The sequence below is a fragment of the Chlorocebus sabaeus genome, chromosome 8 (assembly GCF_047675955.1).
Source record: "Chlorocebus sabaeus isolate Y175 chromosome 8, mChlSab1.0.hap1, whole genome shotgun sequence".
In the NCBI taxonomy this organism is placed as follows: Eukaryota; Metazoa; Chordata; class Mammalia; order Primates; family Cercopithecidae; genus Chlorocebus; species Chlorocebus sabaeus.
The window spans coordinates 100,792,252-100,818,263 of NC_132911.1; the positions used below are offsets into that span (position 1 = coordinate 100,792,252).

General features: G+C 38.8%; 2 protein-coding genes across 5 annotated transcripts in view; one reads left to right on the forward strand and one right to left on the reverse strand.

Moving 5' to 3' along the window:
- Positions 1–26,012, forward strand: part of CPQ (carboxypeptidase Q) — a 509,668-nt gene that overhangs the window by 367,992 nt on the left and 115,664 nt on the right. For both annotated transcript variants that reach the window (XM_073018231.1, XM_008001157.3), the window contains one exon: positions 22,399–22,490. In XM_073018231.1, the coding sequence (XP_072874332.1) occupies positions 22,399–22,490 (92 nt within the window). The remainder of the gene's footprint in view (positions 1–22,398; positions 22,491–26,012) is intronic.
- The window catches only part of TSPYL5 (TSPY like 5), a 321,910-nt gene that overhangs the window by 53,580 nt on the left and 242,318 nt on the right, over positions 1–26,012 (reverse strand). For 2 of the 3 annotated variants that reach the window (XM_073018234.1, XM_073018233.1), the window contains exon 2: positions 10,981–11,103. The exons of the other annotated variant lie outside the window; for it this stretch is intronic. The gene's annotated coding sequence lies outside the window, so the exon portion shown is untranslated. The remainder of the gene's footprint in view (positions 1–10,980; positions 11,104–26,012) is intronic. 3 annotated transcript variants of the gene reach the window in all.

The following is a 26,012-nucleotide window of genomic DNA, read 5'->3' on the forward strand; positions in this document are numbered from 1 at the left end:
AAAAGTTTGTTTGTTTGAAGTTTCTTCTACAGAAGTCTAAACAGGTCTCAAATATACCAACGTCTTTAACAGCATTCTGGAATGAGAGGAGCATCTATTAAGAGAGACATACTCCTCTATTTCATGTGGAATTTTACACAACAGTTTTCTGTGTGGTTTAATTTTTGGCATCAAACTGTTTTAACAGAAGCTGCGCTTTTCAGTTAGATCTTTATCTTTGAGTTCTAGCATCCTCCCACGATGCCCCTAGGAGCTATCAAAGCAGGCCCACCCTGCAGAAATGCCTAGAATAAAATAGCATGCAAATGCCACTGAGAACGTGCTTGCCTCCTGACTCATATTTTAGTTTCTATGAAGTGTCTGTTTTCAAAACTGACAGTGTCTGTAGGCTGGTAATGGAAGATAATGATTAGCACACCAAAATGGGAGTAATCATAGGGCTATTTGACACTGTCCTTAGAAAAATTCCTTACTTACTGAAAAGCCAAAGCAAAGAACTATTTCTAAAATGACAAATGTGTGTAAATTTTCAAAGTGGATTGTGATTTCACGCAAAAAAACACAGGCAGCCAGAACACAGCTATGCTTTAGTGTATATGGTGATCTAATTCTTGAAATAAAACTTTATTCTGGTCTATAGCATGCATATCTACATGAGAGGAGAAACTGTTATTATTGCTCATAATAAAGGACGAAATGTTTTTCTTATTTGGGAACTTCAGGGGGATGAAGTAAGGAAGCAGACTGTGGAACATTGGGATAAATCTTATTCATTTAGCATTGAATGCCATAGTCTATTAGGAAACAAACAAACTCACTGTGGTACAATTATTTAATACTGGACAGAAAATCATCTGCTAAGATTAGATTAAGTAGTTGACTTAATCTAGTACTCCAGGTTCAAGGCTCAAAAATGAATAAATCAACATTGTTACTGTTCAGAGCCCTTGAACATATGTGTGCTGGGATGGTGGTTTACTGAACCATCCTCTCTTGTTTGGGTCTCTTGTGAAGTCAAGGATTGAGGACATGACCTGACCTCTTTATTTAAGGAAAAAAAGTCTCTTTAATATCAGTTACCACTTGAAGAATTTAAAGACAGAATTATTTGCTCAGAACAATTTGATGCTTTGTGCTATTAATCCCCCAGTACACAGAAATAGATTTAAGCAACATGGTGGTGAGTCAAGCCAAGGAGAGCTGGGAAGCTGGAATCGACAGCTCGGTATTCTCTGTAATAATGTGTCAATTTATGCCTGGACATTTTAGGATGTCTGTTTATACAAATGTGAACAAATGTACCTTTGACTTGTAGCCAGGGTGAACCCAGTGCCAAAATAATAGCTCTTCTCTCAGACTCGGTTTCTCATTTTTTCAGTTTTGTGACTGGCCTAGGATGTATTTTCCTTATTGGAGCCTTGTGTACATGCAATAAATTGTTCTCACCTTCATCCGTGCCAGGTTCTCATAGGACTAATCCCCAAGGAAGTCACCCCCAGTCTACTGGGCACACTGAAGGGGCTCATATGTACAATGGAGGCTTAAGCCATGAGCTTTGCTATCAGGAGAACCTGGCTTCAAGTCCTGTTTCTGCCAGTTATTATATATGTGACCATAAGTGAGTTGCTTAACCTCTCTAAGCCTCAGCTTCCTGATCCATTAAATAGGAAAAGTACTAGTACCTGCATCCTGTGTTACTGTGAGGTTCAGTTGAGGAAAAGTAAAGGAACTAATGCATATGAAGTATTTAGCATACTGCCTGGCACAGGATAGGGACTCCATAAATGCCAGCTTTCTTTAAACAAAGAAAAACGTCTTTGTCGTTTAGTTAATGTTCTCCTGTCCATGTCAAGGTCAGCATGACACCATGGAAGTCTGTCTAGCTTGTATTTGTGTCTGCTGCTCACATAACTGTTGCTTCACTTGCTGACCTGGTTGGCTGAGGTTTTGGCCATGCGCCACCCTGTCTGTGCCCCCTGGCTTTGGATCCCATTGTCCTAACCACAATGTCAGGGGCAAAGCCGCTTCTTTACGTGCATGTCAGAATCCGGCCAGACACTCTGCATCAGCAGCGTCTCCACAGCCAGCTGCTTGGTCTTCAGCCTGTCGGGCGCTGAGCACTTGTTCTCCATCTGAACTAGCTCTGTGCTGGCCTCTAGCAAATATAGTGCACCTGCTGATGCCTCAGAGAGCCAGGCCAGACTGACGCTTTCCTCTCTGTATTCTTTAATTCTATGCTTGACCAGTTTCGGCATTCTTTCTTCTTGGTCCCAGACACTTTCCACCTCATCTCCTGCATGTCACATCTGATTTGTCCTTATTGTAAAAGGTGGGTGCAAGGCCTAAAGAGTGTGGTTTGCTGTCAGCTGCCCCAAATGGGGCAGCATTGGCAGGAGGTGCAGGAACCAATAGAATAAGATTTCTACATCTTTTCTTGAGTTTGCGACAGTGCTGTTTATGGTCACCAGTTTTTATTTGAGGAATTATCCATTTATGCAAAAAAAAATATGTTTTGTATTCTCTATATCCTTTAAAAAGACATGCAGGTTGCCCTCTGGAAATGGGTCTTAAGCTATACTATATACTTATACATATAGTATAGCTATATCATCCACATCTTGAGTCACTTTGCTCAGTGGATTTTCTTAATTCTCAAGTAATTTGTATTCAGTCAGACAGTCTAGTGAGGGAATAAGGAGTGGTAAATTAGAAGGTGACAATTGTATCCGAGGTCTGTGCATAGGGTACAGCGGAAGAATGGAGACGGTGATGCCTCATGGCCTCAGCTCACAGTGTGATTTGTACATTTTCTGGGATTTCTACAAGTGACAGGCTGACAGTGTTGGATTTGCTGTGTTGTGGTTTGTATCTACCTTTGTACTGTCTCGTTTTTTCCCTTCCACGCTGCCTTTATCTCATTCCCTGTTTTCCTTGAGAAGATTGCACTGGAAAACTTGAAGAGGGGTTAGAAGGTGGGACCCTAGCAGATACCAGTGGGAATACTTCAGAACAGACCCTGTCCCCTGCTGTGGTGATGCCTTGTCACTTAACACTGATGACCTTACATGGAGGATTTAGTGAAACTTATATTAGAAAGCAATTCAGTTACTTCCAGATTGTTATTGAAGTCCAGTCTCTGTGGTCTACCTTTGCCATTAGTATTTGTCCTAGGTTATTTTTGCTTTGATATGTCAGAGAATAGTCTCAATGTAAGAAAGTCTGAGTCAGGGTGATCTAGTTGAAAAGGCATGGGCATTGGAGTAAAAAAATAAAAAATCTGGATTCATATCCAGCCTCTAGCACTGACTAGTTCTGTGACATTGTGCAAATCGCTTCCATTCTTTTAACTTTTGTTTCCTTATCTGTAACTTGGGGATCCAGATATAATAATACTGTCAGGTATTATAGAATTATTGTGAAAATTAAATGAGATAACGTCTGGAAAGAACTTAGCACAGCGTCTGGCATAGTGTTAAGTACCCAGTAAATCCTGATTCTTTCTCTCCCCCAGCCTCACTGCCTCACCAGCTGGCCAGCTGTCTGTAAACACAGCATCAGTGGAACTGTAAATACTTTCACAGTTATGTAATCGCTCTCCACCAATTCACTCTTTGATCACCTTTCTGCCCTCCCTCCAGATCTATTCCTAAACTCAATTTTGAGTCTCCCTCTGGTATACTCTCCCTCTCTCTGCAGAGAACAATAAGACCTTAATGTTTAAAAAAATCATTTCTTCTTAGAACTTAAAGGCCCTAAAACATCATTTTGAGTGTTTGTCTTCCAGCAGGGTTTATTTTCGACAACAAAATTAATATATTTATATTTAATATTTGGAGCTTATCTTTTACAATCATCTTGACAGTAATATTTTTCTGATATTTGAAAAACCCCATGATTTTTCTGTGCAGAGAATGCATTTTGTTAATTTGTCTAAGTGGCTGCTAGGCTTCTAATGTTTTAAGTTGATTTTTTATTTTTCTGGGGCTCAGTCCCCTAAAATGCAAATGAGTCTTGAGCAGCTCATCCAGAAGATAAATTATTCTTCTTTCCTGTCTCCTACTGTTCAAAGTTAGTGATAACTTTTAGATCCAGCAGTTTAAGGTTTTGACATTCCTGTTGATATAAATCTGGACATTCCAATGTTGTTCAACTTCTGACTGTCTTAGGGACTGATTGCTTATCTCTATCAGTCAAGAAAATGCCCTTTGCATTGGTCTCATCTCTCACCTACACTGACCAAACACGTATGTGCAATCTAATGTCTATAGGTCACATTCTTGCCACTTTATCTCTTTAAAGTTGGATAGTTTTAGGTGGAATTTGCAGGTGCTAACATGGACCACTGGGTAACAGGGATAGATACAGTAGCATTGTTAGATTATATTCTCTAAGTTGAGATTTTCACATGAAAAAAGACAGAAGAAGATAGAGGTTGCACAGTACTGGTCAGATCTTTCCATGTAGTTTATCTTATGGAAGGGCAACAGTATAAAGCAGTTAAGAGCATTAATTGGGCATTAGGTAGTCCTAGGTTTGAATCCTAGCTCTGACACTTGTTAGCTGTATAATACTGGGCAAGTGACTTAATTTCTCTACCTCTCAGTTTTGTTATTTGTGAAATAGGAAGATAATATTACTTGCTTTGCAGAATTAAATGAGGTAATCTTTTGAAAATTATATGAGCTATTGTCTAAAAACATCTTAGCACAGTGACTGGCACAGTATAGAGTGCCCAGTCAATCTTGGTCCCTTCTCCCCAATCTTGCCCTGAATGTTGGCCACCTTTGCTGCAGATGTTTTCCCCACTATGCCATTACTCTCCTTCTATCCTTTCCTTTATTAACTTTCTTCCCTAGCCCTCACTTCTTCTCTTGAACCCAGTGCGCTCGACTCGCTCTCTCGCTCTCTCTCTCTCTCGCTCTCTCTGGCATAACCTCACTCTCTGTCCAGAACAATAACTTAATTTTTAAAAAATCAGTTCTTCACATGAATGCAAAACACCTACTGCAATGATGCTGGTGATGGTGATGATGATAAGAACAATTTGGGAACTTCTTACCCTTTTTGTCCTCTGGATTTTAAGTTTCATGAGTTCAAAGATAATGATTTCTTCAGCACCAAATTCCTTGGTTCCTAGACCAGGAATAGTTGGTGAATGGATGAGTCTGATATTTGGAGTCGCAATGATTGTGGCATTTAATCTTTTTTATTTCTGCACAGTTAGTCCAAATGAGTATTTATTGATTTGTGTATTTACTACTTCTATTGCAAAATTTTAGTTTCTTCTTTTATGAAATAGAATTCTTAAATGCGTGCTTGTGCATCCAAGAGGGACAGTGATGATGTGTTTCAATGTGTTAAATGTTGAAATTTAAGTGTTGGGGCATGTTCTTGAAATGGTGTCTACACAGGGGAAAACAATCTAATAGATTGGTTTTAAGGTTTGAGGACGGGGGTCCTGGGAAAGTGCTGAGAATGGAGGCATAGCATTCCTTCCCACACTCAGCACATAACTCTGCATGGATTTGGTTTCATTTCAAAAGTGGAGTGTTCACAGCCTGAATACACCTCTGTACACTTGACCCTAGGAGGGCAGCAGATAAACTTGGGGAGTCTTTTTGAGACAATATTACCCTGAGGTTTTAAGTAAATTTTTACAAGCTCCTAGAAATACTTTTAAGAGTCTATATAAAATTTCTCCCTTACCTTAACAGTTTTTACTTAGAAGATACATCAAAATGACCCCAAAAAGCAAAAGCTCCATAAGGTCAGCTAATCCATTACCTTAGCAATGTAAGGTGCATAAAATGTGAAGCATTGGAATTTTATGTAAACACCTCGCAGTTTGCTCTAAATGTTCTTTTATCTCAAGGATGCAAATGTGTCTCATGCTTCCCATAAATGAAGAATGAAAATGTTTGAGATAAATAGCCCTTCCCCTGAGAGGCCAAATACTTTCCTTGAAGAAATGCCAGTCCTATGTATGTCCCTGTGGGTAGGGTTCAGTATTTGTAGAGTCGCCAATTATTATAGCCCAGATCTAATAGGAACTCAAGAATTCCAGCCTATTTCCACCTAGCCCACCTGCCAAGACTTTATTTCCAGGCTTTACTCTCCCTTAGGCAAATGTGGTGGCAGTCACCTGTAACCCCAGCTACTCAGGAGACTGAGGCAGGAGAATCACTTGAACCTGGTGGGGGGCAGAGGTTGCAGCGAGCTGAGACTGTGCCACAGCACTCCAGGCTGGGCAACAGAGCAAGACTCTGTCTCAATAATAATAATTAGTATTATTATTATAATGATTTAATGTTCAAAAATATCCTATGTCCAAAAGTTCTTTTTATAAATCTGACCCATATCATTATTGTTGCAGCTTAAAATTCTATTGCATGTGGTAATACATACATTAACAAATATGTATAGGGTGCTTTGATTTACCAGGGGCTGTATGTAAAAACTACATTAATCATAATTAACTGCCAAATGGTTAGAATAGAAAATAACAGCTTTGAAGTCTAGAGGAAGGAGAGAGTGGAGCAGGAGGAACTGGAGCTGGATCTTGTAAGATAGTTGAGATATGCATAAGTTGAGAGAAAAAGAAAGGACAAACCAGACGGCATAAATGGTGTGAGGAAAAGCACAGAAATGGAAAGAAAGTGAGGAGGCCAATTTACATGGAAATGAGGCTTTTGGAAAAGGAGTAGTTGGAGTAAATCTGGGAGGCAGATCAGAATCTATCTATCTATATAGAGCCTTGAACGCTATACTAAAGAGGATGGTCTATCCCGTAAACCAGTGGCCTCCAAAGTTAGGGAGTGTGTAGGAAAATACATTTGTATACAGAAAAAGATGTATTCTTTATATAGAAAAAGAAATAAATTTTACTAATAATTTCTTGTATTGACAATGTTGTATATGTCATTTATATGTAAATATGCATATGTAGTGATCCACACTCAAAATTGTTTTATTGATAGAGATACATGTTCAAAAGAGGCTGGAGGCAGATGACTGCTATAGATGATAAAGGATGATTAAAGATTTTCATGCAGCCAGTGACATGTTCAAAGCAGTATTATAAGAAGATGAATCTGGCAGAGTTATATAGAGAGGATTGGTGGAAGCAGTTAGTTGGCGATTGCAACAATTCAAAGGCTTAAATTATGATAGCCACAGTAGGAATGTAAAGGAGGGGGAGAGTTCCAGGGACGTTCAGATGATCTTATTATTTGCATGGTGAGATTTTCCTTTAGCAAGAGTATTCAGCAGTCACTTTAGGGGCTGAGAATACAGCAGTGTTCAAGAAGGTTGAGTTTTTGTTCAAGATTGATTTCAAAAATGGATTAGTGGCCAGGTGCGGTGGCTTACACCTGTAATCCCAGCACTTTGGGAGGCTGAGGCAGGCAGATCACTTGAGGTCAAGAGTTCAAGACCAGCCTGCCCAACATGGCAAAACCCCATCTCTACTAAAAATATAAAACTAGCTGGGCGTGGTGACAAATGCCTGTAATCTCTGGAAGCAGAGGCATGAAAATCACTTGAACCCAGGAGTCGGAGGCTGCAGTGAGCTGAGAGTGCACCACTGTACTCCAACCTGGGTGGCAGAGGGAGACTCCATCTAAAAACAAACAAAAAAAAAGGATTAATACTACCCCATATGTACTATGGTCTGAAAACCTAAACTTAAATGGGACCAAGAATTTAAAATTACATTAATTACTAGTCAAAAACAATAAAGGATTAATCCTTTAATTGAGTACAGATAACTTCATAACTAATTTTGTACAAAAGGAAAATCTTTGAAAATGTAAATAACATCTTCTCCACCATAATCATAAAAGGAGCATTTAAAAGGGTTAACAGAAGTAGCTTAATGATGGTTCCTGCATTATATTAAAAAAAGAAAAACTTATGCTTCATATTTGCTGTTTGGTATTGAAAAGGGATCCCAGAAATTTTCTCATCTCAGTTGCTTGTTGGAGATGCATTACTTTTTTATAATACATGATTCAAGTACAAACAGTTGTTTTTCCTCACACAGCTTGATCTTCACAAAAAAATAAAATTTGAAAAACCATTTTGGTAAATATAAATTTGTAAAAGGAGGTTTTGGTACTTGTACTTGATTTACCATCATTTTCTTTAAAATTGTACTGTTGTTTAACTTCTCACCAGTTGATGTTTTTGTAAGGTAGAACTCTTAACAAAAGTGTGATTCGGAGTTCAAATCTATTATTATCCAGGCTTCACAATTTCTCATTGCACATAAAAACACTATAAATAATCATAGAGAAAAAGAAATAGCATGTGTTAAAATGCCAACTAGATCAGGCTTGTGATTCCTACATGATACTAGCATTGTCTTAGAAATATATCGATAAAAGAGCCCTACTATCAGGCAATTTAAATGAAAAAAACCAAATTCATATATTTTAACTCTTGTCAGGCATCAGATTTAAACTTAACATTTATCTCAATCGAGGTAAAGTAGACTATAGATTGTGCATGTGTGTGAAAATAAACAGAATATAGTATAGAAAAATAGCTATAACATGACACTTAAAAAGATAAGATTTAAAAGTTCTACATCAAGCAAAAGTAAATATTCTCAGGCATTGCTGGTAGGAATATAAATTGGTAACCTTTCTTTAGGGCATTGGTGGCATGTGTCAAGAGCCGTAAGAATGTTTATACTGTTTAGACTCAGTTCTGTATTTCTATTTTTAAGAACTTGTCCCAAGAATAAAATCCTTAAATGCCCAATAATAAGGGAGTAGCTAAAACAAGTGAAGAACCATTTTCTGAAGATTATTGATTATAATAAGGACCATATGTGGCATGATTTTAAGTGGAAAGGGCAGTAGAAAACTACTATTGTTTACATACATTTATAATGTTTATACATGCATATTTGTATACATACATTTGTTTACAAACAATTGTAAAGAAGTATAACAATATTCTTACAAGTTGTTTTGGTTTCTAATTTTTGTTTCTCTCTATTTTAAATTTTTAAAAAGATATGTTGTTATATATTGTGTTTATATTCAGAAAAATTATCAAAATAATTTTAAAAATAATTAAAGAGAGCTCCCAGGGTTTAAAATGTAAATACCTATCATTTAATTCAGTTAGCTGATGGAAAATTTTGGTGACCATTAGTTATTTATTTAATGACTTGATCAACAAGAGCTGTTGATGTATTAAATTTTGACTAGACCCAGCTGTGCTACAAAAGTCGGTAATGTAATGGCAACTAAAGCAAATGTCAAAGCTGAAGCACATTTAATTATCTTGGCTACTGGGGTGTTTTAACCTGTGTTACTTGTGCTTTGATCTCACAAAAATAGCATCTTTTACCAACTTTCTGACCTGAGTAGGGAATGCATGCTTTAGATTAAATGAAGGGGTGGTCACTTTTATTTATATTTATACAAACATATTCATTCAGTCAATAAAATAAGCAAACATTTATTCAGCAATTGTTAAATGTCAGGTACTGGGCCACATTATGAAAAAGGGAAATGAGTATCAGAAAATTAATGGTGTAATGGGAAGATCAACATTTAAAGGTGGTTGAAAATGAAAATAGAGTTATGTATGAAGTTCTAGAGGAACATCGTGAAAGGGGCAACCAACTCTGCCTTTGAGTTAGGGGAGCCTTCCCAGAGAAGGTATTATAGAGATAGGCTTGTTCAATGAATAGGAGTTTCCTAGATGGAAAAGGTGAACAGGTATTCTAGATAGGAAGAAGAGCATATGCAAAATGCCAAAACTCTAAGAAAACGTAGCCTGTTCAGGAACCGGTAGGAAATATGGTATAACTAGAGCTTAGGATGAGAAGCAGAAGCAGATCATGATGGCAGACAGGAAGCAAGACTAGATTGCAGCTCCCACTCCGACAGACAGAACAGTGTGTGGAGACTTGCATTGTGAACTTTTACTCAAGAATGACTGCAGGAATACATTAGGAACGTCAAGAGAACCCATAGATCCTCTGAAGGAAGCAGATTACTCCTGCAGGACCCGGGAGACACCCCAAATACTGTGAGTACCCAAACTGTAGAAGTGGGAGAGGGAGATCCTCTGCCCCTGAACACATATCCCCACTGGAGAGGGAACCTGAAGTTCTAGAGTACAGGAGAAGATTCTGACCTTACACGCAGCTGAGTCAATGTAGAGGACCAAGCGAAATATGGGGTTAGAGGAAGCAGCAGGAAAGTTCCTGTGGGCTCGCTGGCTCCCGTAACAAGCCATTTCTGACTTGCCTCACAGGGGTCCTTGAGGAGGACTGCTAGAGGCACTGGGAAAAGGCCACAGGGATAAGGAAACCTCCAGCTGAACTTTGTAACAATTTGAGCTGATCAAAAAGTCTCCTGGCCAGAACTGGGGGGAGGGCATGAATCCTGTGTGCTGACTCCACAGGCAGGGGAAGAAGGAAAGCGCTACTTACTTTCGCAGCTGGGAGGTGAGTAGCCTAGGGCAAGTTCTCAGCCCTGCTCACCCACTGCCTGGAAACAGAGTTGGTGCTGTTGGGAGGGGCACGGTGGGAGTGAGATCAGCCCTTTGGGTTGCCTGGGACCTGGATGAGGCCTGTGACTGCTGGCTTTCCCCTACTTCCTTGACAACCTGCTTAACACAGCAGAGGGAGCCATAATCCTCCTAGGAATATAACTCCATTGACCTAGAAACTTCAACCCCATCCTCCACAGCAGCCACAGCAAGACCTGCCCAAGAAGAGTCTGACATGCCTAGCCCTGCCCCCACCTGATGGTCCTTCCCTGCATATCCTGGTGGCCGAAGACAAAGGGCATATACTCTTGGCAGTTCTAGGGCCCCACCCACCACCTGTTCCTCCCCATATTACCACAGATGATGCTCTCTTGAATGTGCCACCTCCCAGCAGGAGGATAACCAGCACAAAAATAGTGCACTAATCAATCAAAGCTAAGGAAGCCTCACAGAGTCCATTTCACCTACTTGCCGCCTCCACCGGAGCAGGAGCTGATATCCGTGACTGAGAGACCCACAGACAGTTCATCACAGGACTCTTTGCAGACGATCCGAGTAGTAGCCCAGAGCCTGGTAGACTTCGCTGGGAGGCTAGATCCAGAAGAGAGATAACAATCACTACAGCTCAGTTCTTAGGAAGCCACATCCCTAGGAAAATGGGGAGAGTACTACACCAAGGAAATACCCCATGGGACAAAAGAAACTAAACACCAGCCTTGAGCCTTAGACCTTCCCTCTGACAGAGCTGACCCAACTGAGAAGGAACCAGAAAACCAACACTGGTAATATGACAAAACAGGGTTCTTTAACACCCCCTCCCCAAAAATCACACTAGTTCACCAACAAAGGATCCAAACCAAGAAGAAATCCCTGATCTACCTGAGAAATAATTCAGAAGGTTAGTTATTAAGCTAATCAGGGAGGCACCAGAGAGAAACAAAGCCCAATGTAAGGAAATTCAAAAAAAACAAAAAAAAAGATACAAGAAGTGAAGGGAGAAATATTCAATGAAACGGATAACATAAATAAAAAACAATCAAAACTTCAGGAAACAATGGACACACTTAAAGAAATGCAAATACTCTGGAAAGTCCCAGCAATAGAATTGAACAAGCAGAAGAAAGAACTTCAGAGCTTGAAGACAAAGTTTTCCAATTAATCGAAGACAAAGAAAAAAGAATAATAAAATATAAACAAAACCTCCAAGAAGTCTGGGATTATGTTAAACTACAAAACCTAAGAATAATTGGCATTGCTGAGGAAGAAGAGAAATCTAAAAGTTTGGAAAATATATTTAGAGGAATAATCGAGGAAAACTTCCCCAGCCTTGGTAGAGAACAAGTCATCCAAATACAAGAAACTCAAAGAACACCTGGGAAATTCATCACAAAAAGATCACCACCTAGGCACGTTGTCCTCAGGTTATCTAAAGTTAAGATGAAGGAAAGAATCTTAACAGCTGTGAGGCAAATCACCAGGTAAATTATAAAGGAAAACCTATCAGATTAACAGCAGATTTCTGAGCAGAAACCCTACAAGCTAGAAGGGATTGGGGCCCTATCTTCAGCCTCCTCGAAACAATTATCAGCCAAAAATTTTGTACCTAGAGAAATTAAGCTTCATAAATGAAGGAAAGACACAGCCTTTTTCAGACAAACAAATGCTGAGAGAATTTGCCACTACCAAGCCACCACTACAAGAACCACTAAAAGGAGCTCTAAATCTTGAAACTAATTCTGGAAACACATCAAAACAGAACCTCTTTAAAGCATAAATCACACAGGACCTATAAAACAAAAATACAATTTAAAAACAAAAAACAAAAAACCAAGGTATACAGGCAACAAATAGCATGATGAATGGGATGGTACCTCACACCTCAATACTAATGTTCAATGTAAATGGCTTAAATGCTCCACTTAAAAGATACAGAATTGCAAAATGGATAAGAATTCACCAACCAACTATCTGCTGCCTTCAGAGACACACCTAACACATAAGGGCTCACATAAACTTAAGGTAAAGGGATAGAAAAGGAGATTCCATGCAAATAGATACCAAAGTGAGCAGGAGTAGCTATTCCTATGTCAGACAAAACAAACTTTAAAGACATAGCAGTTAAAAAAGACAGAGGATCATTATATAATGATAAAAGGCCTTGTCCAACAGGAAAATATCACAATTCTAAATATATATGCACCTAACACTGGAGCTCCCAATTTTATAAAACAATTAGTAATCGACCTGAGAAGTAAGATAGACAGCACCACAATAATAGTGGGGGACTTCAGTACTCTACTGACAGCACTAGACAGTTCATCAAGACAGAAAGTCAACAAAGAAACAATGGATTTAAACTATACCCTGGAACAAATGGACTTAACAGATATTTACAGAACATTCTACCCAACAACCATAGAATAGGCATTCTATTCAACAGCACATGGAACTTTCTCCAAGATAGACCATATGATAGGCCACAAAACAAGTCTTGATAAATTCAAGAAAATTGAAATTATATTAAGTACTCTCTCAGACCACAGTGGAATAAAACTGGAAATCAACTCCAAAAAGAGCCTTCGAAACCAGGCAAATACATGGAAATTAAATAAACTGTTCCTGAATGATCATTGGGTCAAAACTGAAATCAAGATGAAAATTTAAAAATTCTTTGAACTGAATGACAATAGTAACATAACCTATCAAAACCTCTGGTATACAACAAAGGTGGTGCTAAGAAGAAAGTTCATAGCATTAAGTGCCTACATCAAAAAGTCTGAAAGAGCACAAATTGACATTCTAAGGTCACATCTCAAGGAACTAGAGAAACAAAAGCAAACCAAACCCAAACCCAGAAGAAGAAAGGAAATAACTAAGATCAGAGCAGAATTAAGTGAAATTGAAACAAAATACAAAAAATAAATGAAACAAAAAGCTGGTTTTTTGGAAAGATAAATAAAATTGATAGACTATTAGCAAGTTTAAACAAGGAAAGAAGAGAGAAAATCGACATAAGCTCAATTAGAAATGAAAGGGGAGATATTACAAGTGACACCACAGAAATACAAAAAGTCATTCAAGGGTACTATGAACACCTTTATGTGCATAAACTAGAAAACCTAGAGGAGATAGATAAATTCAAGAAAACATACAACCTTCCTAGCTTAGATCAGAAAGAATTAGATACTCTGAACAGACCAGTAACAAGCAGCAAGATTGAAATGATAATTTAAAAAATTACCAACAATAAAAGCCCAGGACCAGATGGATTCACCCAGAATTCTACCAGACATTCAAAGAAGAATTGGTACCAATTCTATTGACACTATTCCACAAGATAGAGAAAGAGGGAACAGTCCCTAAATCATTCTATGAATCCAATATCATCCTAATACCAAAACCAGGAAAGGACATAGCTAAAAAAGAAAACTACAGACCAATATCCCTGGTGAACATAGATGCTAAAATCCTTAACAAAATACTAGGTAAACAAATCCAACAACGTATCAAGAAGATAATCCACCATGATCAAGTGGGTTTCATACCAGGGATGCAGGAATGGTTTAACATACAGAAGTCAATAAGTGTGATACACCACATAAGCAGAATCAAAAACAAAAATTAGATAATCATCTCAATAGATGCAGAAAAAGCATTTGACAAAATCCAGCTTCCCTTTATGATTAAAACTCTCAGCAAAATCGGCATATATGGGGCATACCTCAATGTAATAAAAGCTATCTATGACAAACCCACAGCCAACATAATACTGAATGGAGAAAAGTTGAAAGCATTCCCTCTAAGAACTGAGACAAGGCAAGGATGCCCACTCTCACCACTCCTCTTCAGCACAGAACTGGAAGTCCTAGCCAGAGCAGTAAGACAAGAGAAAGAAATAAAGGGCATCCAAGTTGGTAAAGAGAAAGTCAAACTGTCACTGTCTGCTGATGATATGATTGTTTACCTAGAAAACCCTAAAGACTCCTCCAGAAAGCTCCTAGACTGATAAAAAAAATTCAGAAAAGTTTCTGGATACAAAATTAATATATAGAAATCAGTAGATCTTCTATACACCAACAGCAACCAAGCTGAGAATCAAATCAAGAACTCAATCCCTTTTAAAATAGCTGCAAATAATAATAATAATAATAAAATACTTAGGATTATACCTAACCAAGGATGTCAAAGACCTCTACAAGGATACAAAACACTGCTGAAAGAAATCATAGACAACACAAACAAATGGAAACACATCCCATGCTCATGGATAGGTAGAATCAATATTGTGAAAATGACCATACTGCCAAAAGCAATCTAAAAATTCAGTGCAATTCCTATCAAAATACCACCATCATTCTTCACAGAATTAAAAAAAAAAAAGTCCTAAAATTCATGCAGAACCAAAAAAAAGCCCACATAGCTAAAGTGAGACTAAGCAAGAAGAACAAATCTGAAAGTGTCACATTACCTGATTTCAAACCATACTATAAGGCCATAGTCACCAAAACAGCATGGTACCTGCATAAAAATAGGCACATAGACCAATGGAACAGAATAGAGAACCCAGAAATAAACCCAAATACTTACAGCCAATCGATCTTTGACAAAGCAAACAAAAACATAAAGTTGGGAAAGGACACCCTATTCAACAAATGGTGCTGGGATAATTGGCAAGCCACACGTAGGAGAATGAAACTGGATCCTCATCTCTCACCTTATACAAAAATCAACTCAAGATGGATCAAGGATTTAAATCTAAGACCTGAAACTATAAAAATTCCAGAAGATAACATTGGAAAAACTCTTCTAGACATTGGCTTAGGCAAAGATTTCATGATCAACAACCCAAAAGCAAATGCAATAAAAACAAAGATAAATACTGGGATCTAATTAAACTTAAGAGCTTTTGCATGGCAAAAGGAACAGTCAGCAGAGTTAACAGGCAACCCAGAGTGAGAGAAAATCTTCACCATCTATACATCTGACAAAGGACTAATATCCAGAATCTACAGTGAACTCAAACAAATCAGCAAGAAAATAACAATCCCATCAAAAAGTGGGCTAAGGACACAAATAGACAATTCTCAAAAGAAGATATACAAATGGCCAACAAACATGGGAAAAAATGTTCAACATCACTAATGATTAGGGAAATGCAGATCAAAACCACAATGCGATACTACCTTATTCCTGCAAGAATGGCCATAATCAAAAAATCAAAAAATAATTGATGTTGGCTTCGATGCAGTGAATAGGGAACACTTCTACACTGCTGGTGGGAATATAAACTAGTACAACCACTATGGAAAACAGTGGGGGAGATTCCTTAAAGAACTAAAAGTAGAACTACCATTTGATCCAGCAATCCCACTACTGGGTATATCTACCCAGAGGAAAAGAAGTCATTAAATGAAGAAGATACTTGCACACACGTTTATAGCAGCACAGTTTGCAATTCCAAAAGCGTGGAACCAACCACTATGTATATCTATGTATATAGGTATATACACATATATATACACACACGCATATATACACACATATATATACTACTATATATATAGAAACTGTAGTGTGTGTGTATATATACTATATATATAGTGTATATATACTACTCAACCATATAAAGGAATTAATTAATGGCATTTGCAGTGACCTGGATGAGATTAGAGACTATTATTCTAAGTGAAGTAATTCAGGAATGGAAAAACAAACATTGTATGTTCTCACTAATATATGGGAGCCAAGCCATGATGATGCAAAGGCATAAGAAAGACGCAATGGACTTTGGGGACTCGGGGAAAGGTAGGAAGGGGTTGAGGGATAAAAGACCACAAATTGGGTGCAGTGTATACTGCTCAGGTGATGGGTGCACCAAAATCTCACAAATCATCACTAAAGAACTTACTCATGTAACCAAACACCACCTGTTCCCAAATAACCTGTGGAAATAAAAAAAAAATTAAAAAAATAAGCAGAAGCAGAGGATGAGAGTAGAAAACTGGGCTAGGCCAGAAATGGCCTTTATGCACTTGGAGTCATAATGTTTCTGCTTCACCAGTGATTAATAGTGATTTTCCTGGCTAATAGAATCTTAATCATTATAATGAGGTAGGACTGTTGCCTTTGAATCATGGAAATTATAGCTGTTAAGACCTGTTCCACAAACACAGGTTATAAATATTATCACATCTCTTTAATCTTCTTTACAGTTAATCACCCAAGTCTCCACAGGGCTTATTAGCAGGAAGTCTATTATCTCCTCTTGAGATCCCTCCCACTGCCCCTGAATTGTCCATGAATCCTGACTTTACTCGGGCCAAATGGGTCAGTCCTCCTGCAGAAGCCCGTAGCTGTATCTGTCTGTGACTTCTGCTGTCCCTGGTGTCTGCTATATGGCACCATTTGCACATCCATGTCACAGGGTAACCATTTTGGGTGACAGGGTTACAACTCCCTTTGTTTACATTTCCATCCTCAGCCATTGTTCCCTAAATTATAACCACTGTGCCAGGGGCTGGCTGGTCTGGAGGGGCTTCTGGAGTTGGCCTCATGCTAGTCTGAAATTAGTCCTTCCCCTAGAACCTGAGGCCATTTTGTTGAGCCCAGATCAACAGCCCAGATTCCTCCTTTCATTAGGATCACTTTATTTCCATGGCTTCCAGGAACTTCCATGCTCTGGGGCCTTAGTCAGTGTCACCCTGAGCCAATAGGTCTCTCATTCCTGGCCTCCAGTCACAGAAACGGGATGAGGACACTAGGGCTTCCCTCCAGAAGGCCCTGGGCTCCTTTTCCTACACTGATTCTCCTCCTGACAAGTGTGCAGATTGTTTCTTGGGGTGGCTCAAAAGGTAGCAGTTTGCAAGATGGAGTTTAAAAAACATTTTTTTGCCCTGCCCTAATGCTTCCCCAAAGTGCCTAATTGCTTTATATTTACATAACTAAGAAAGACACCAAGGGATTCTTCCAAGAACAAAGATCTTCTTCAAGGTGATCTTCTGTTCCTGCCTTTAAAGAGAAGTAGTTGCAGTTTACTTCACTAAAATTATTTATCTTTGTCTAACCATGCCCCTATTTTATCAGTGACAACGTGCTCATAAATTATATGACAGATTATGTAATTTGCCCAAAGCAGAAAGAGGCCTCAACCCCCAAACCCATGCATTTAACCACTCTGCTTTACTACCTCTTGTCATTCAATTCACATGCTACCATGTCATTATTTACTTTTGTGTCTCAGATACTGTACTCTTATTAGTTAAGTTTATTGCAGGAATATAAGTGTAGGCACTCTCTTCTGAGCTGTTGCTGAAAGAGAGTGGGACAACAGTTGTATTTGTGAACTAGTAGAAAATGAGTATATTTACTGCAGAAGGAAGTTGTGTTTTCTCTGCAAAGTTAGATCACAGAAGGGAGAACAATACTTATCTATAGTTCTGGAGGGTTGAAACTGAATAGTAAATGGTGTTGGGGTCAACACATATTGTTAACAGTGTTCTGTAGATTTCATGATTTAGGAAAGTTGTCTACAAGGCTGGATTAATCTTTTCCTGCTGAGAGCCAAGTTTACTTTGCTCTGCCCCTCTCTTTGTGCAAGTGTAAGACAGTCAACTGACCTTTCAAATTATCAGCTTAATCATAATTTTTCTCTCAGAATTCTTTAAATTTAAGAATAATGAAAAAAAAAGTCCAAAGAAATTTTTTTCATAATTTCTCTTCCCCCTAGTATTAGTATTCTCCTCAATGAAATGAAAATGAAATGCATGTATATCCTATTTCATAAACCAAAACCAAGTTCTGACACATTATTGGTAGTTGATGTTGTTTTAAAGGAAAACCATGATGGCTATAAACTGTTGTATTATCTGGAAGTCGTACTGTAGATTCCAGGAGGTCAAGGCATCTCTGGTACCTTCTATACATTTATAGGAGAACTGATTGCCTCTCCCCTAACAAAACCTCAATGAGACCTGACTCCTAACCAGCTAAGACTCAGCAGGGTCCTCCCTGCCTCTTCTAATTCTAGGACTTTCTCTCATGTGCTTGCCTTGGACTGGAGCTGCATGCTACCAAGCCATGACAGAATAGGGGCCAGGCTTACAACAGAGCTTCCACTTACCCCAAATCTGCCACAGAATTAATTCCACACATTTGACCTCATATCACTTGTTTTGTTGCTACCATTGTTATTGCTTTATTATTGTTGTTGTTGTTGCTTTCTTGCATATATTTAAGACTTATGGTTTTTCAAACTAGTTTGGATTTAAGATACACAATAAATTCTATCATTTGAAAATGATAAATATAGATGTCCTTATATCAATAGTCTTCAGATTTCAGATATATTTAGCCTTTTGACTTTATCCAAAAACTAAACATTCTGATTGGCCCTCATTTTAAAAGGGAAGAACTTGTTTCTGTTTATTTAGATTTGGATATGCTCTATATTGGGATGAGGGAGCTTTCTGTACTGAAAGAAGTTATGTGTTTTCCTACAGGTTAGATGAAATCTGTTTTTTCCCTTGACTGGGCTTATGCATTCTGTATAATCAAAAGTGTTCTGGGGCTCCTAAAGAAGCGGCCTGAGGACCATGTGTCTCACCTAGTTCTACCACACGCTCTCCCTGGTGACTGTTGGCACTGACCAGAAAGGTCTAGAGTGATGGAGAGAAAAGCTAACAAACAATTCTTGAAAACCTACTATGTGCAAGGGACTATGCTTGATATACATTTGCCTTGTTTCATTTAACTTTCATAACAATCCCATCAGGCAATTACCATTTTCCTTATTATATAGATGAAGAGATTAGGTATTATAATTAATCTAATCTCACAGAGCCAGAAGCAGCAGAGCCAGGAGTGAAACACGGCTCATTCAGACTCCACAGCCAATGCCTTTCTGTACCCCACATTGTCCATCATGGATTTGGATAGACGGGGGACCTGAACTCCCCACTAGGTTTAAGGTCTAGTTCTTGAATGAAGCCTCACGCATTTCTCTCAGGTTCAGGGACAATCAGACTGTCAGAGTAGAAAGAGACTTTGGACTCAATATTTACTAATCTACTGGCTTCCTAACTTCTTCCTAAGGCCTTCACTCTGTCAAGTAGGTACTAGGGTTCCCTGCTAATGGATGCTAAGCTTCTCAAGGGCTTGAGCAGGCTTGTTAGTCTTTTCAGGGCGAGCTATGCACCAACTATGCTATTGTTGTGCTGAGGCCTTAGCATTCCTCACTTGAAATCAATTACCTCTTTATTACCTTAATACATCACTGGCCATGTGACTGATTTGGAATGTAAAGGAGACTAACCCTGTAGGATAATAACTTTCATGTGGCACACAAAATCTATGGGGATATTCAGAGCGTTTGCTTTTTAAAAATGAATATTCTACAGCCTGTGCTGCCTGTTTATTCTTATTGAGAGAATTTTGTCATTTTAATAATTTGGTAGTATTTTACTGGTAGGTGCACGATATGTAAAAAGAAAGTGTATTTTTTCCTTTTCTTGTGGATTTAAAAAATGTTTAGAATTTTTATTTGCAGCATATAAACAATAATAGTACTTTATCCTTTCTTATTTTTACCTGTTACAAGCAAGTCATTTCATTTAAATTGACTTTAAGCACATTCCTTTGAAAGAAACCATAGATTGTTATCTTTAGCAATCCTGATTAGATTTCTTCCTCAGACAATAGTTTAGTAAGTTTATGCTAGGAATGTGGGCAGGTGGTTTGACTCGGTAGAGCAAACAGTGGGCACTCTAGAATTCTTGTTCTCCAAGTATTCAAAGGCCTTTGGAAGAATTTCCTCTCTGGGCATTTAGATATTCCTTCTACTCTGTGAGGTGAAAGTGTGTTATGTGGTTTTATTGTTCACTTATTGAATGCCAATTACATGCCAGCCCCAGGTTTGTCTTACCTGTGTTATCACATCTCATTCAATTTGAAAAGGGGTTATGGCATAGGCACATAATGTTATCTTCATCTTTCAGATAAAGAGGCATAATTTCAGGTAGATAAATTTCCCAGTAGTTACACAGCTAGTGCCGAATGATAGCAAGATTCACCAGATCTGTCTGCCTTTTTCAAATATAACACCTTGCCTGGGAATGAGCTAGCAGAAGACTTTTAGAAGATGAGACTGGAGAAGTGGCTTCAAATTTCATTCTAATCAAGACACTAAGGTTTGCATTTATTTGTTCCTTCAGTACCATTTATTGGGCACCTAATGTGTGTCAAACAGTCTAGGAATTGGCGACATTACAATGAATAAAAAGCATAGATCCCTGTCTTCCAGAAGCTTACTTCTGGTTATTGGAGGTTTTGAGCCAAGAAATGACATGATCTGGCTTAGGTTTTGCCAACACTCTCCTGGTTACAGTGTAGAGCGTCACCTGAAGAGAGTTGAGGGCTTCAGCAACAAGCCCAGTTAGGAGGCCACTGCAGCAATCCAGACAACAGAGGGTGGGGGTTTAGACCACAGTAGTGGCCAAGATGAGAAGTTGGATTCTATATGGACTTCGATGGAAACACCAATAGGATTGCTGAGGAACTGAATGTAGACATTGCTTGTCCATGTTTTAACTGCAACTATGGTCAGCCTGCATCCTAAACCTATGCTTTTTAAATTATGTTAACATGCTGAAGTATAAAGTGATTTCACAACTATATTCAATTTCATAAAAAAGTGTAGCCCCTCCTTTTCAGCTCCTTAGCACTAGGCTTAGGAAAGGAGAGTGCCTTTTGAAGCCTGTAAGAGACAGGAGAGAGCTCTGTGTCCCAGGCGCATTTGTCATCCAGGCTGCAGCTAGCCAGCTGGCTCCTTCAAGGGCCATATACCTGGGTGGCAGCACATATGTGGTTATACTTGAGATATGTGCTGTGTCCATCTCAGAGCCACTCAAAGTCCATTTTAACCCTTCCTATGGCTCCCCATGAGGAGGTGGGAAAACGAATCCTCTTAATAAGATTTAAGCACAGCTTCACATTTTTCTGCCTTTGTTATTTCTCAGAAATGCCATTATCAGTCTGAATCAGAACAGGTATTAATTCTTGGTCACAAAGTAGCACTTTTTGCACACTCTTTCGCCGTTTTTTTAACTTCAGAAACAGAGCTTCCTTGTAGGTAACTTTCACTGAGCAGACATTGTCAGTCAAAAATAGTTCTGGATCCACCACATCTGCCATAAACTTTAACAAGTCCAGGATACAAATATGTGTATCACAAGTCAATAAAATTGCCACCAAGCTGTTTGTGCAGTAATAAGGTCAATAAATATCATCTTCATCCAATTAATTTTCATTGACCTTAAGGGAATGACCTTCTATTTCCAAGTAGGAGAAGAAATTGGCCATGGGGAAGCATAACTGTTGAATCTGCTTTTCAGTTATTACATTACTGAAGATAGCATGGGCATCTAGCTATGCTTGTATGTTTAGACTAAAAAGTCATGCCCTACACGGCTTATCCTTAAGTAGACCCAAACGATTTAATTTCAGTTAAGATCATTGAAAGACCCCACAATCTGCTTGGGGTCATCCTAACTGCATCTTCCAGATATGATCTAATATCTCGCTGATCTTGGCGATCCATTGGGTTCTTCTGGGCAGGATATCCAGTTAAGGATGTGATGAGAGGCTCTCACTTTCTGGCCTGCAAACTGCATTTGTCACAACCCCTTTCTCCATTAACCTGGGCTGGAGATCAGCCCTGAAGTTGCTCTTTTGTTGTGCCAGTCATACCCTGAAGGAGGTAACCACACCAGTGAGAGATGAGTGCCTCTGATTTCCTCCTGCCTCCACGTGGCAGATGAGGGACCCTGCCATTTTTTTATAAAATTCAAAATCAACTAAAGTATCACTTTTTTTATTTTATTATTTTCCCAGGGCTGCGTCCAAAGAGGACTCTGCGGCTGGTGCTCTGGACTGCAGAAGAACAAGGTGGAGTTGGTGCCTTCCAGTATTATCAGTTACACAAGGTAAAAACCCAGCCATGGATTGCTAAGCATTTGTACATGTAATATACAAAAATATCTCTCATTATCCATTTAAGACTTTCAATAATACTATCTGGTCAACTGGCCCTAGCAAACACCCTTGTATGAGCCTTCTCCCTCCAGCCCTGTGAATGAGAATGCACTGGTAAACCGATGATGCTGTGTTGTAGAGCTGAGAGCTTTTCTTCTTCTACATCACAGTCTGTGGCCAAAGAAAATTTCTGATTGCCATGCTGCCATTTTTTTAAAGTCTCCCTAGTTCTGCTGTATTTACGTATGTCAGAGAAATAGTTATAGGCAAACATTCCCTCTCCCCACCAAGCCTATCCCCATACCTCAACGCCTGCCATACTCCCAGAAGCCTTGGCATTTGAGTGCCAGGTTCCGAGGCCCTGAGTCTGCCAAGAGCATTGCCATGATGGTGGTGGAAATGGCAGCAGCCACAGGCCTCTGTCCCAGGAATGTGGAGGACAGCTTGGTTTGACACCAGCTGTCATTATACAAGTGTGAAGCTTGAAGCAGGAAGATTATTGTGGATGGTTGTGATTAGAAATACAAGGCCACATGGAAGAGGGAGGATGGAGAGATAAATATCAAGAGCAAATTTTAAGACAGCAAAATATACAAGCTCAGAAATACTCTAGATCAAGTCAAATGTTAGCTCAAAGAGGATCTCCAAAATCAATGAGCATATGCTGGCAAGCAGTGATGGTTGCCCAGAGAGGAGCATCTGGTCTGCTGCTGCCGGATGGTTTCCCCTGAACATCTAGATTAGAAGAAGCAAATCTTGCAAGCTTAAATTATCCAAATCAGAGAAGGGTTTCTTTTGTAAATTGTGTGTATGTTATTTTTGACCTTTTTTTTTTTTTCAAAGTCAGTCTCTATTACCCTATTTCAGTCAGTTAGTGTATAATGAGTTTAAAGTCATGAATTTGGTCACTGAATACAATTATTACTATACAAAGGACAACTTATGTCCTATGCCCTACTCTTTCACTACTTTAGTTCTTTTGACCTCAGGTGATCCTGGGGATAACATAATTCAAGACAAGTGTCCTTTGGTTAGTAGGTCAGTAACATCAAAATTTTCTATGTGATGTTGTAGACCACAGCATCATATGAGGATTGTTCTAGATTCAGCAACATTCAATTAATATTTTCTGAGCATGTACTATGTTCTGTACACTATGATATGCATTAATGTTAGCATCAAAAAGATCTACCCTGACCTTACAAAGGCTACATTCTAAAGGACACTGATCATTAACTTAAATTGATCATTAACTTATTCATTAACTTAATAACTGATCATTAACTTAAGTCTTTCAAGACTTAACAACTTATAATTTCTTTCTGGGAAAGAAATTACATCTAAGCTGGGACCTGAAGACTGGGTGGAAGTAAGCTAAGGAGAATGGAGAGGTAGGGAGGAGGTGGGTACTGCACCTTGGCAGAGGGACCTGTGTGTGCAAAGGCAGGAGATGAGACAAAGCAAAGCACATCGGAGAAATGGAAAGGAATTCAGAGTGGCTGCTGCATAGAATGCAAGATGCACAGTGGTAGGAGGGTGGAACACTGAGGTAAACAAGAGCCTGGACAAGAAGACCATATGAATCATGTTTAGAAGTGCGGACTTTATCCTCAAGGCAAGAGAGTAACTTATTTTTAAGAAGGAGATTTAAAATTCTATACGTATTGGACTTTATTTAAAAAAAAAAAAAAAAAAAAAAACAGAATAGTTAAAAGAACTGTTCTTTTTTTTTTTTTTTTTTTTTGAGACAGAGTCTCATTCTGTTGCCCAGGCTGGAGTGCAGTGGTGTGATCTTGGCTCACTGCAACCTCTGCCTCCAGATTCAAGCGATTCTCCTGCCTCACCCTCCCAAGTAGCTGGGACTACAGGCATGTGCCACCACACCTGGCTAATTTTTTGTATTTTTAGTGGAGACGGGGTTTCACCGTGTTAGCCAAGATGGTCTCGATCTCCTGACTTTGTGATCTGCCCACCTCAGCCTCCCAAAGTGCTGGGATTACAGGTGTGAGCCACCACGCCCTCTTTTATTCTCTATAATGCACTCTACTCCAAGAAAAAAATTGGATTTAAATTGCAATTGATCTGGCTAAAAATTTTTATCATCACTGAAATTCCTAGAATGTGAAAAAAGATGGTTTATTTCTCTATAATGTGAGTTTCACTGTAGCCTGTTAAAGCACATGGATGAAATCGGAAATGCCTAAAATTCTGAGGTTGGCAGAAATACACACACTCAAAGGACATGCAATCATATAAACAGAACTAGTTTATCTTGACAGCATCCAGGCTGCCTCCATACAAATGTAGCTTCATGTTGGTGACTAGTCTGCATTGCATTTTCAGAAATAAAAAGAAGAAATTCCAGAAAGGGAAAACATTGGCTTTTCTTTTTTCTGACAGTGATATTATTTTATTTTATTTTCGTAGGTTTTTAGGGCAGAGGTGGCGTTTTGTTACATGAGTAAGTTCTTTAGTGGTGATTTGTGAGATTTTGGTGTACCCATCACCTGAGCAGTATACACTGTACCCAGTGAGTAATCTTTTATTGCTCACTTCCCTCCCATCCTTTCTCCTAAGTCCCCAAAGTTCAATGTATCATTCTTATGCCTTTGCATCCTCGTAGCTTAGCTCCCACTTATGAGTGAGAACACGCAATGTTTGGTTTTCCATTACTGAGTTACTTCACTTAGAATAATGGTCTCCAATTTCATCCAGGTTACTGTGAATGTCATTATTTTATTACTTTTTATGACTGACTAGTAGTCCATCATACATATACACCACAATTTCTTTTTTTTTTTGTAATTTTTTTTATTATATTTTAAGTTCTAGGGTACATGTGCACAACGTGCAGGTTTGTTATATATGTATACATGTGCCATGTTGGTGTACTGCACCTATTAACTCATCATTTACATTAGGTATATCTCCTAATGCTATCCCTCCCGCCTACCCCCCACAGTAGGACCTGGTGTGTGATGTTCCCCTTCCTGTGTCCAAGTGATCTCATTGTTCAGTTCCCACCTATGAGTGAGAACATGTGGTGTTTGGTTTTCTGTTCTTGCGATAGTTTGCTGAGAATGATGGTTTCCAGCTGCATCCATGTCCCTACAAAGGATACGAGCTCATCCTTTTTTATGGCTGCATAGTATTCCATGGTGTATATGTGCCACATTTTCTTAATCCAGTCTGTCACTGATGGACATTTGGGTTGATTCCAAGTCTTTGCTAGTGTGAATAGTGCCACAATAAACATATGTGTGCATGTGTCTTTATAGCAGCATGACTTATAATCCTTTGGGTATATCCGCAGTAATGGGATGGCTGGGTCAAATGGTATTTCTAGTTCTAGATCCTTGAGGAATCGCCACACTGTTTTCCATAATGGTTGAACTGGTTTACAATCCCACCAACAGTGTAAAAGTATTCCTATTTCTCCACATCCTCTCCAGCACTTGTTGTTTCCTGATTTT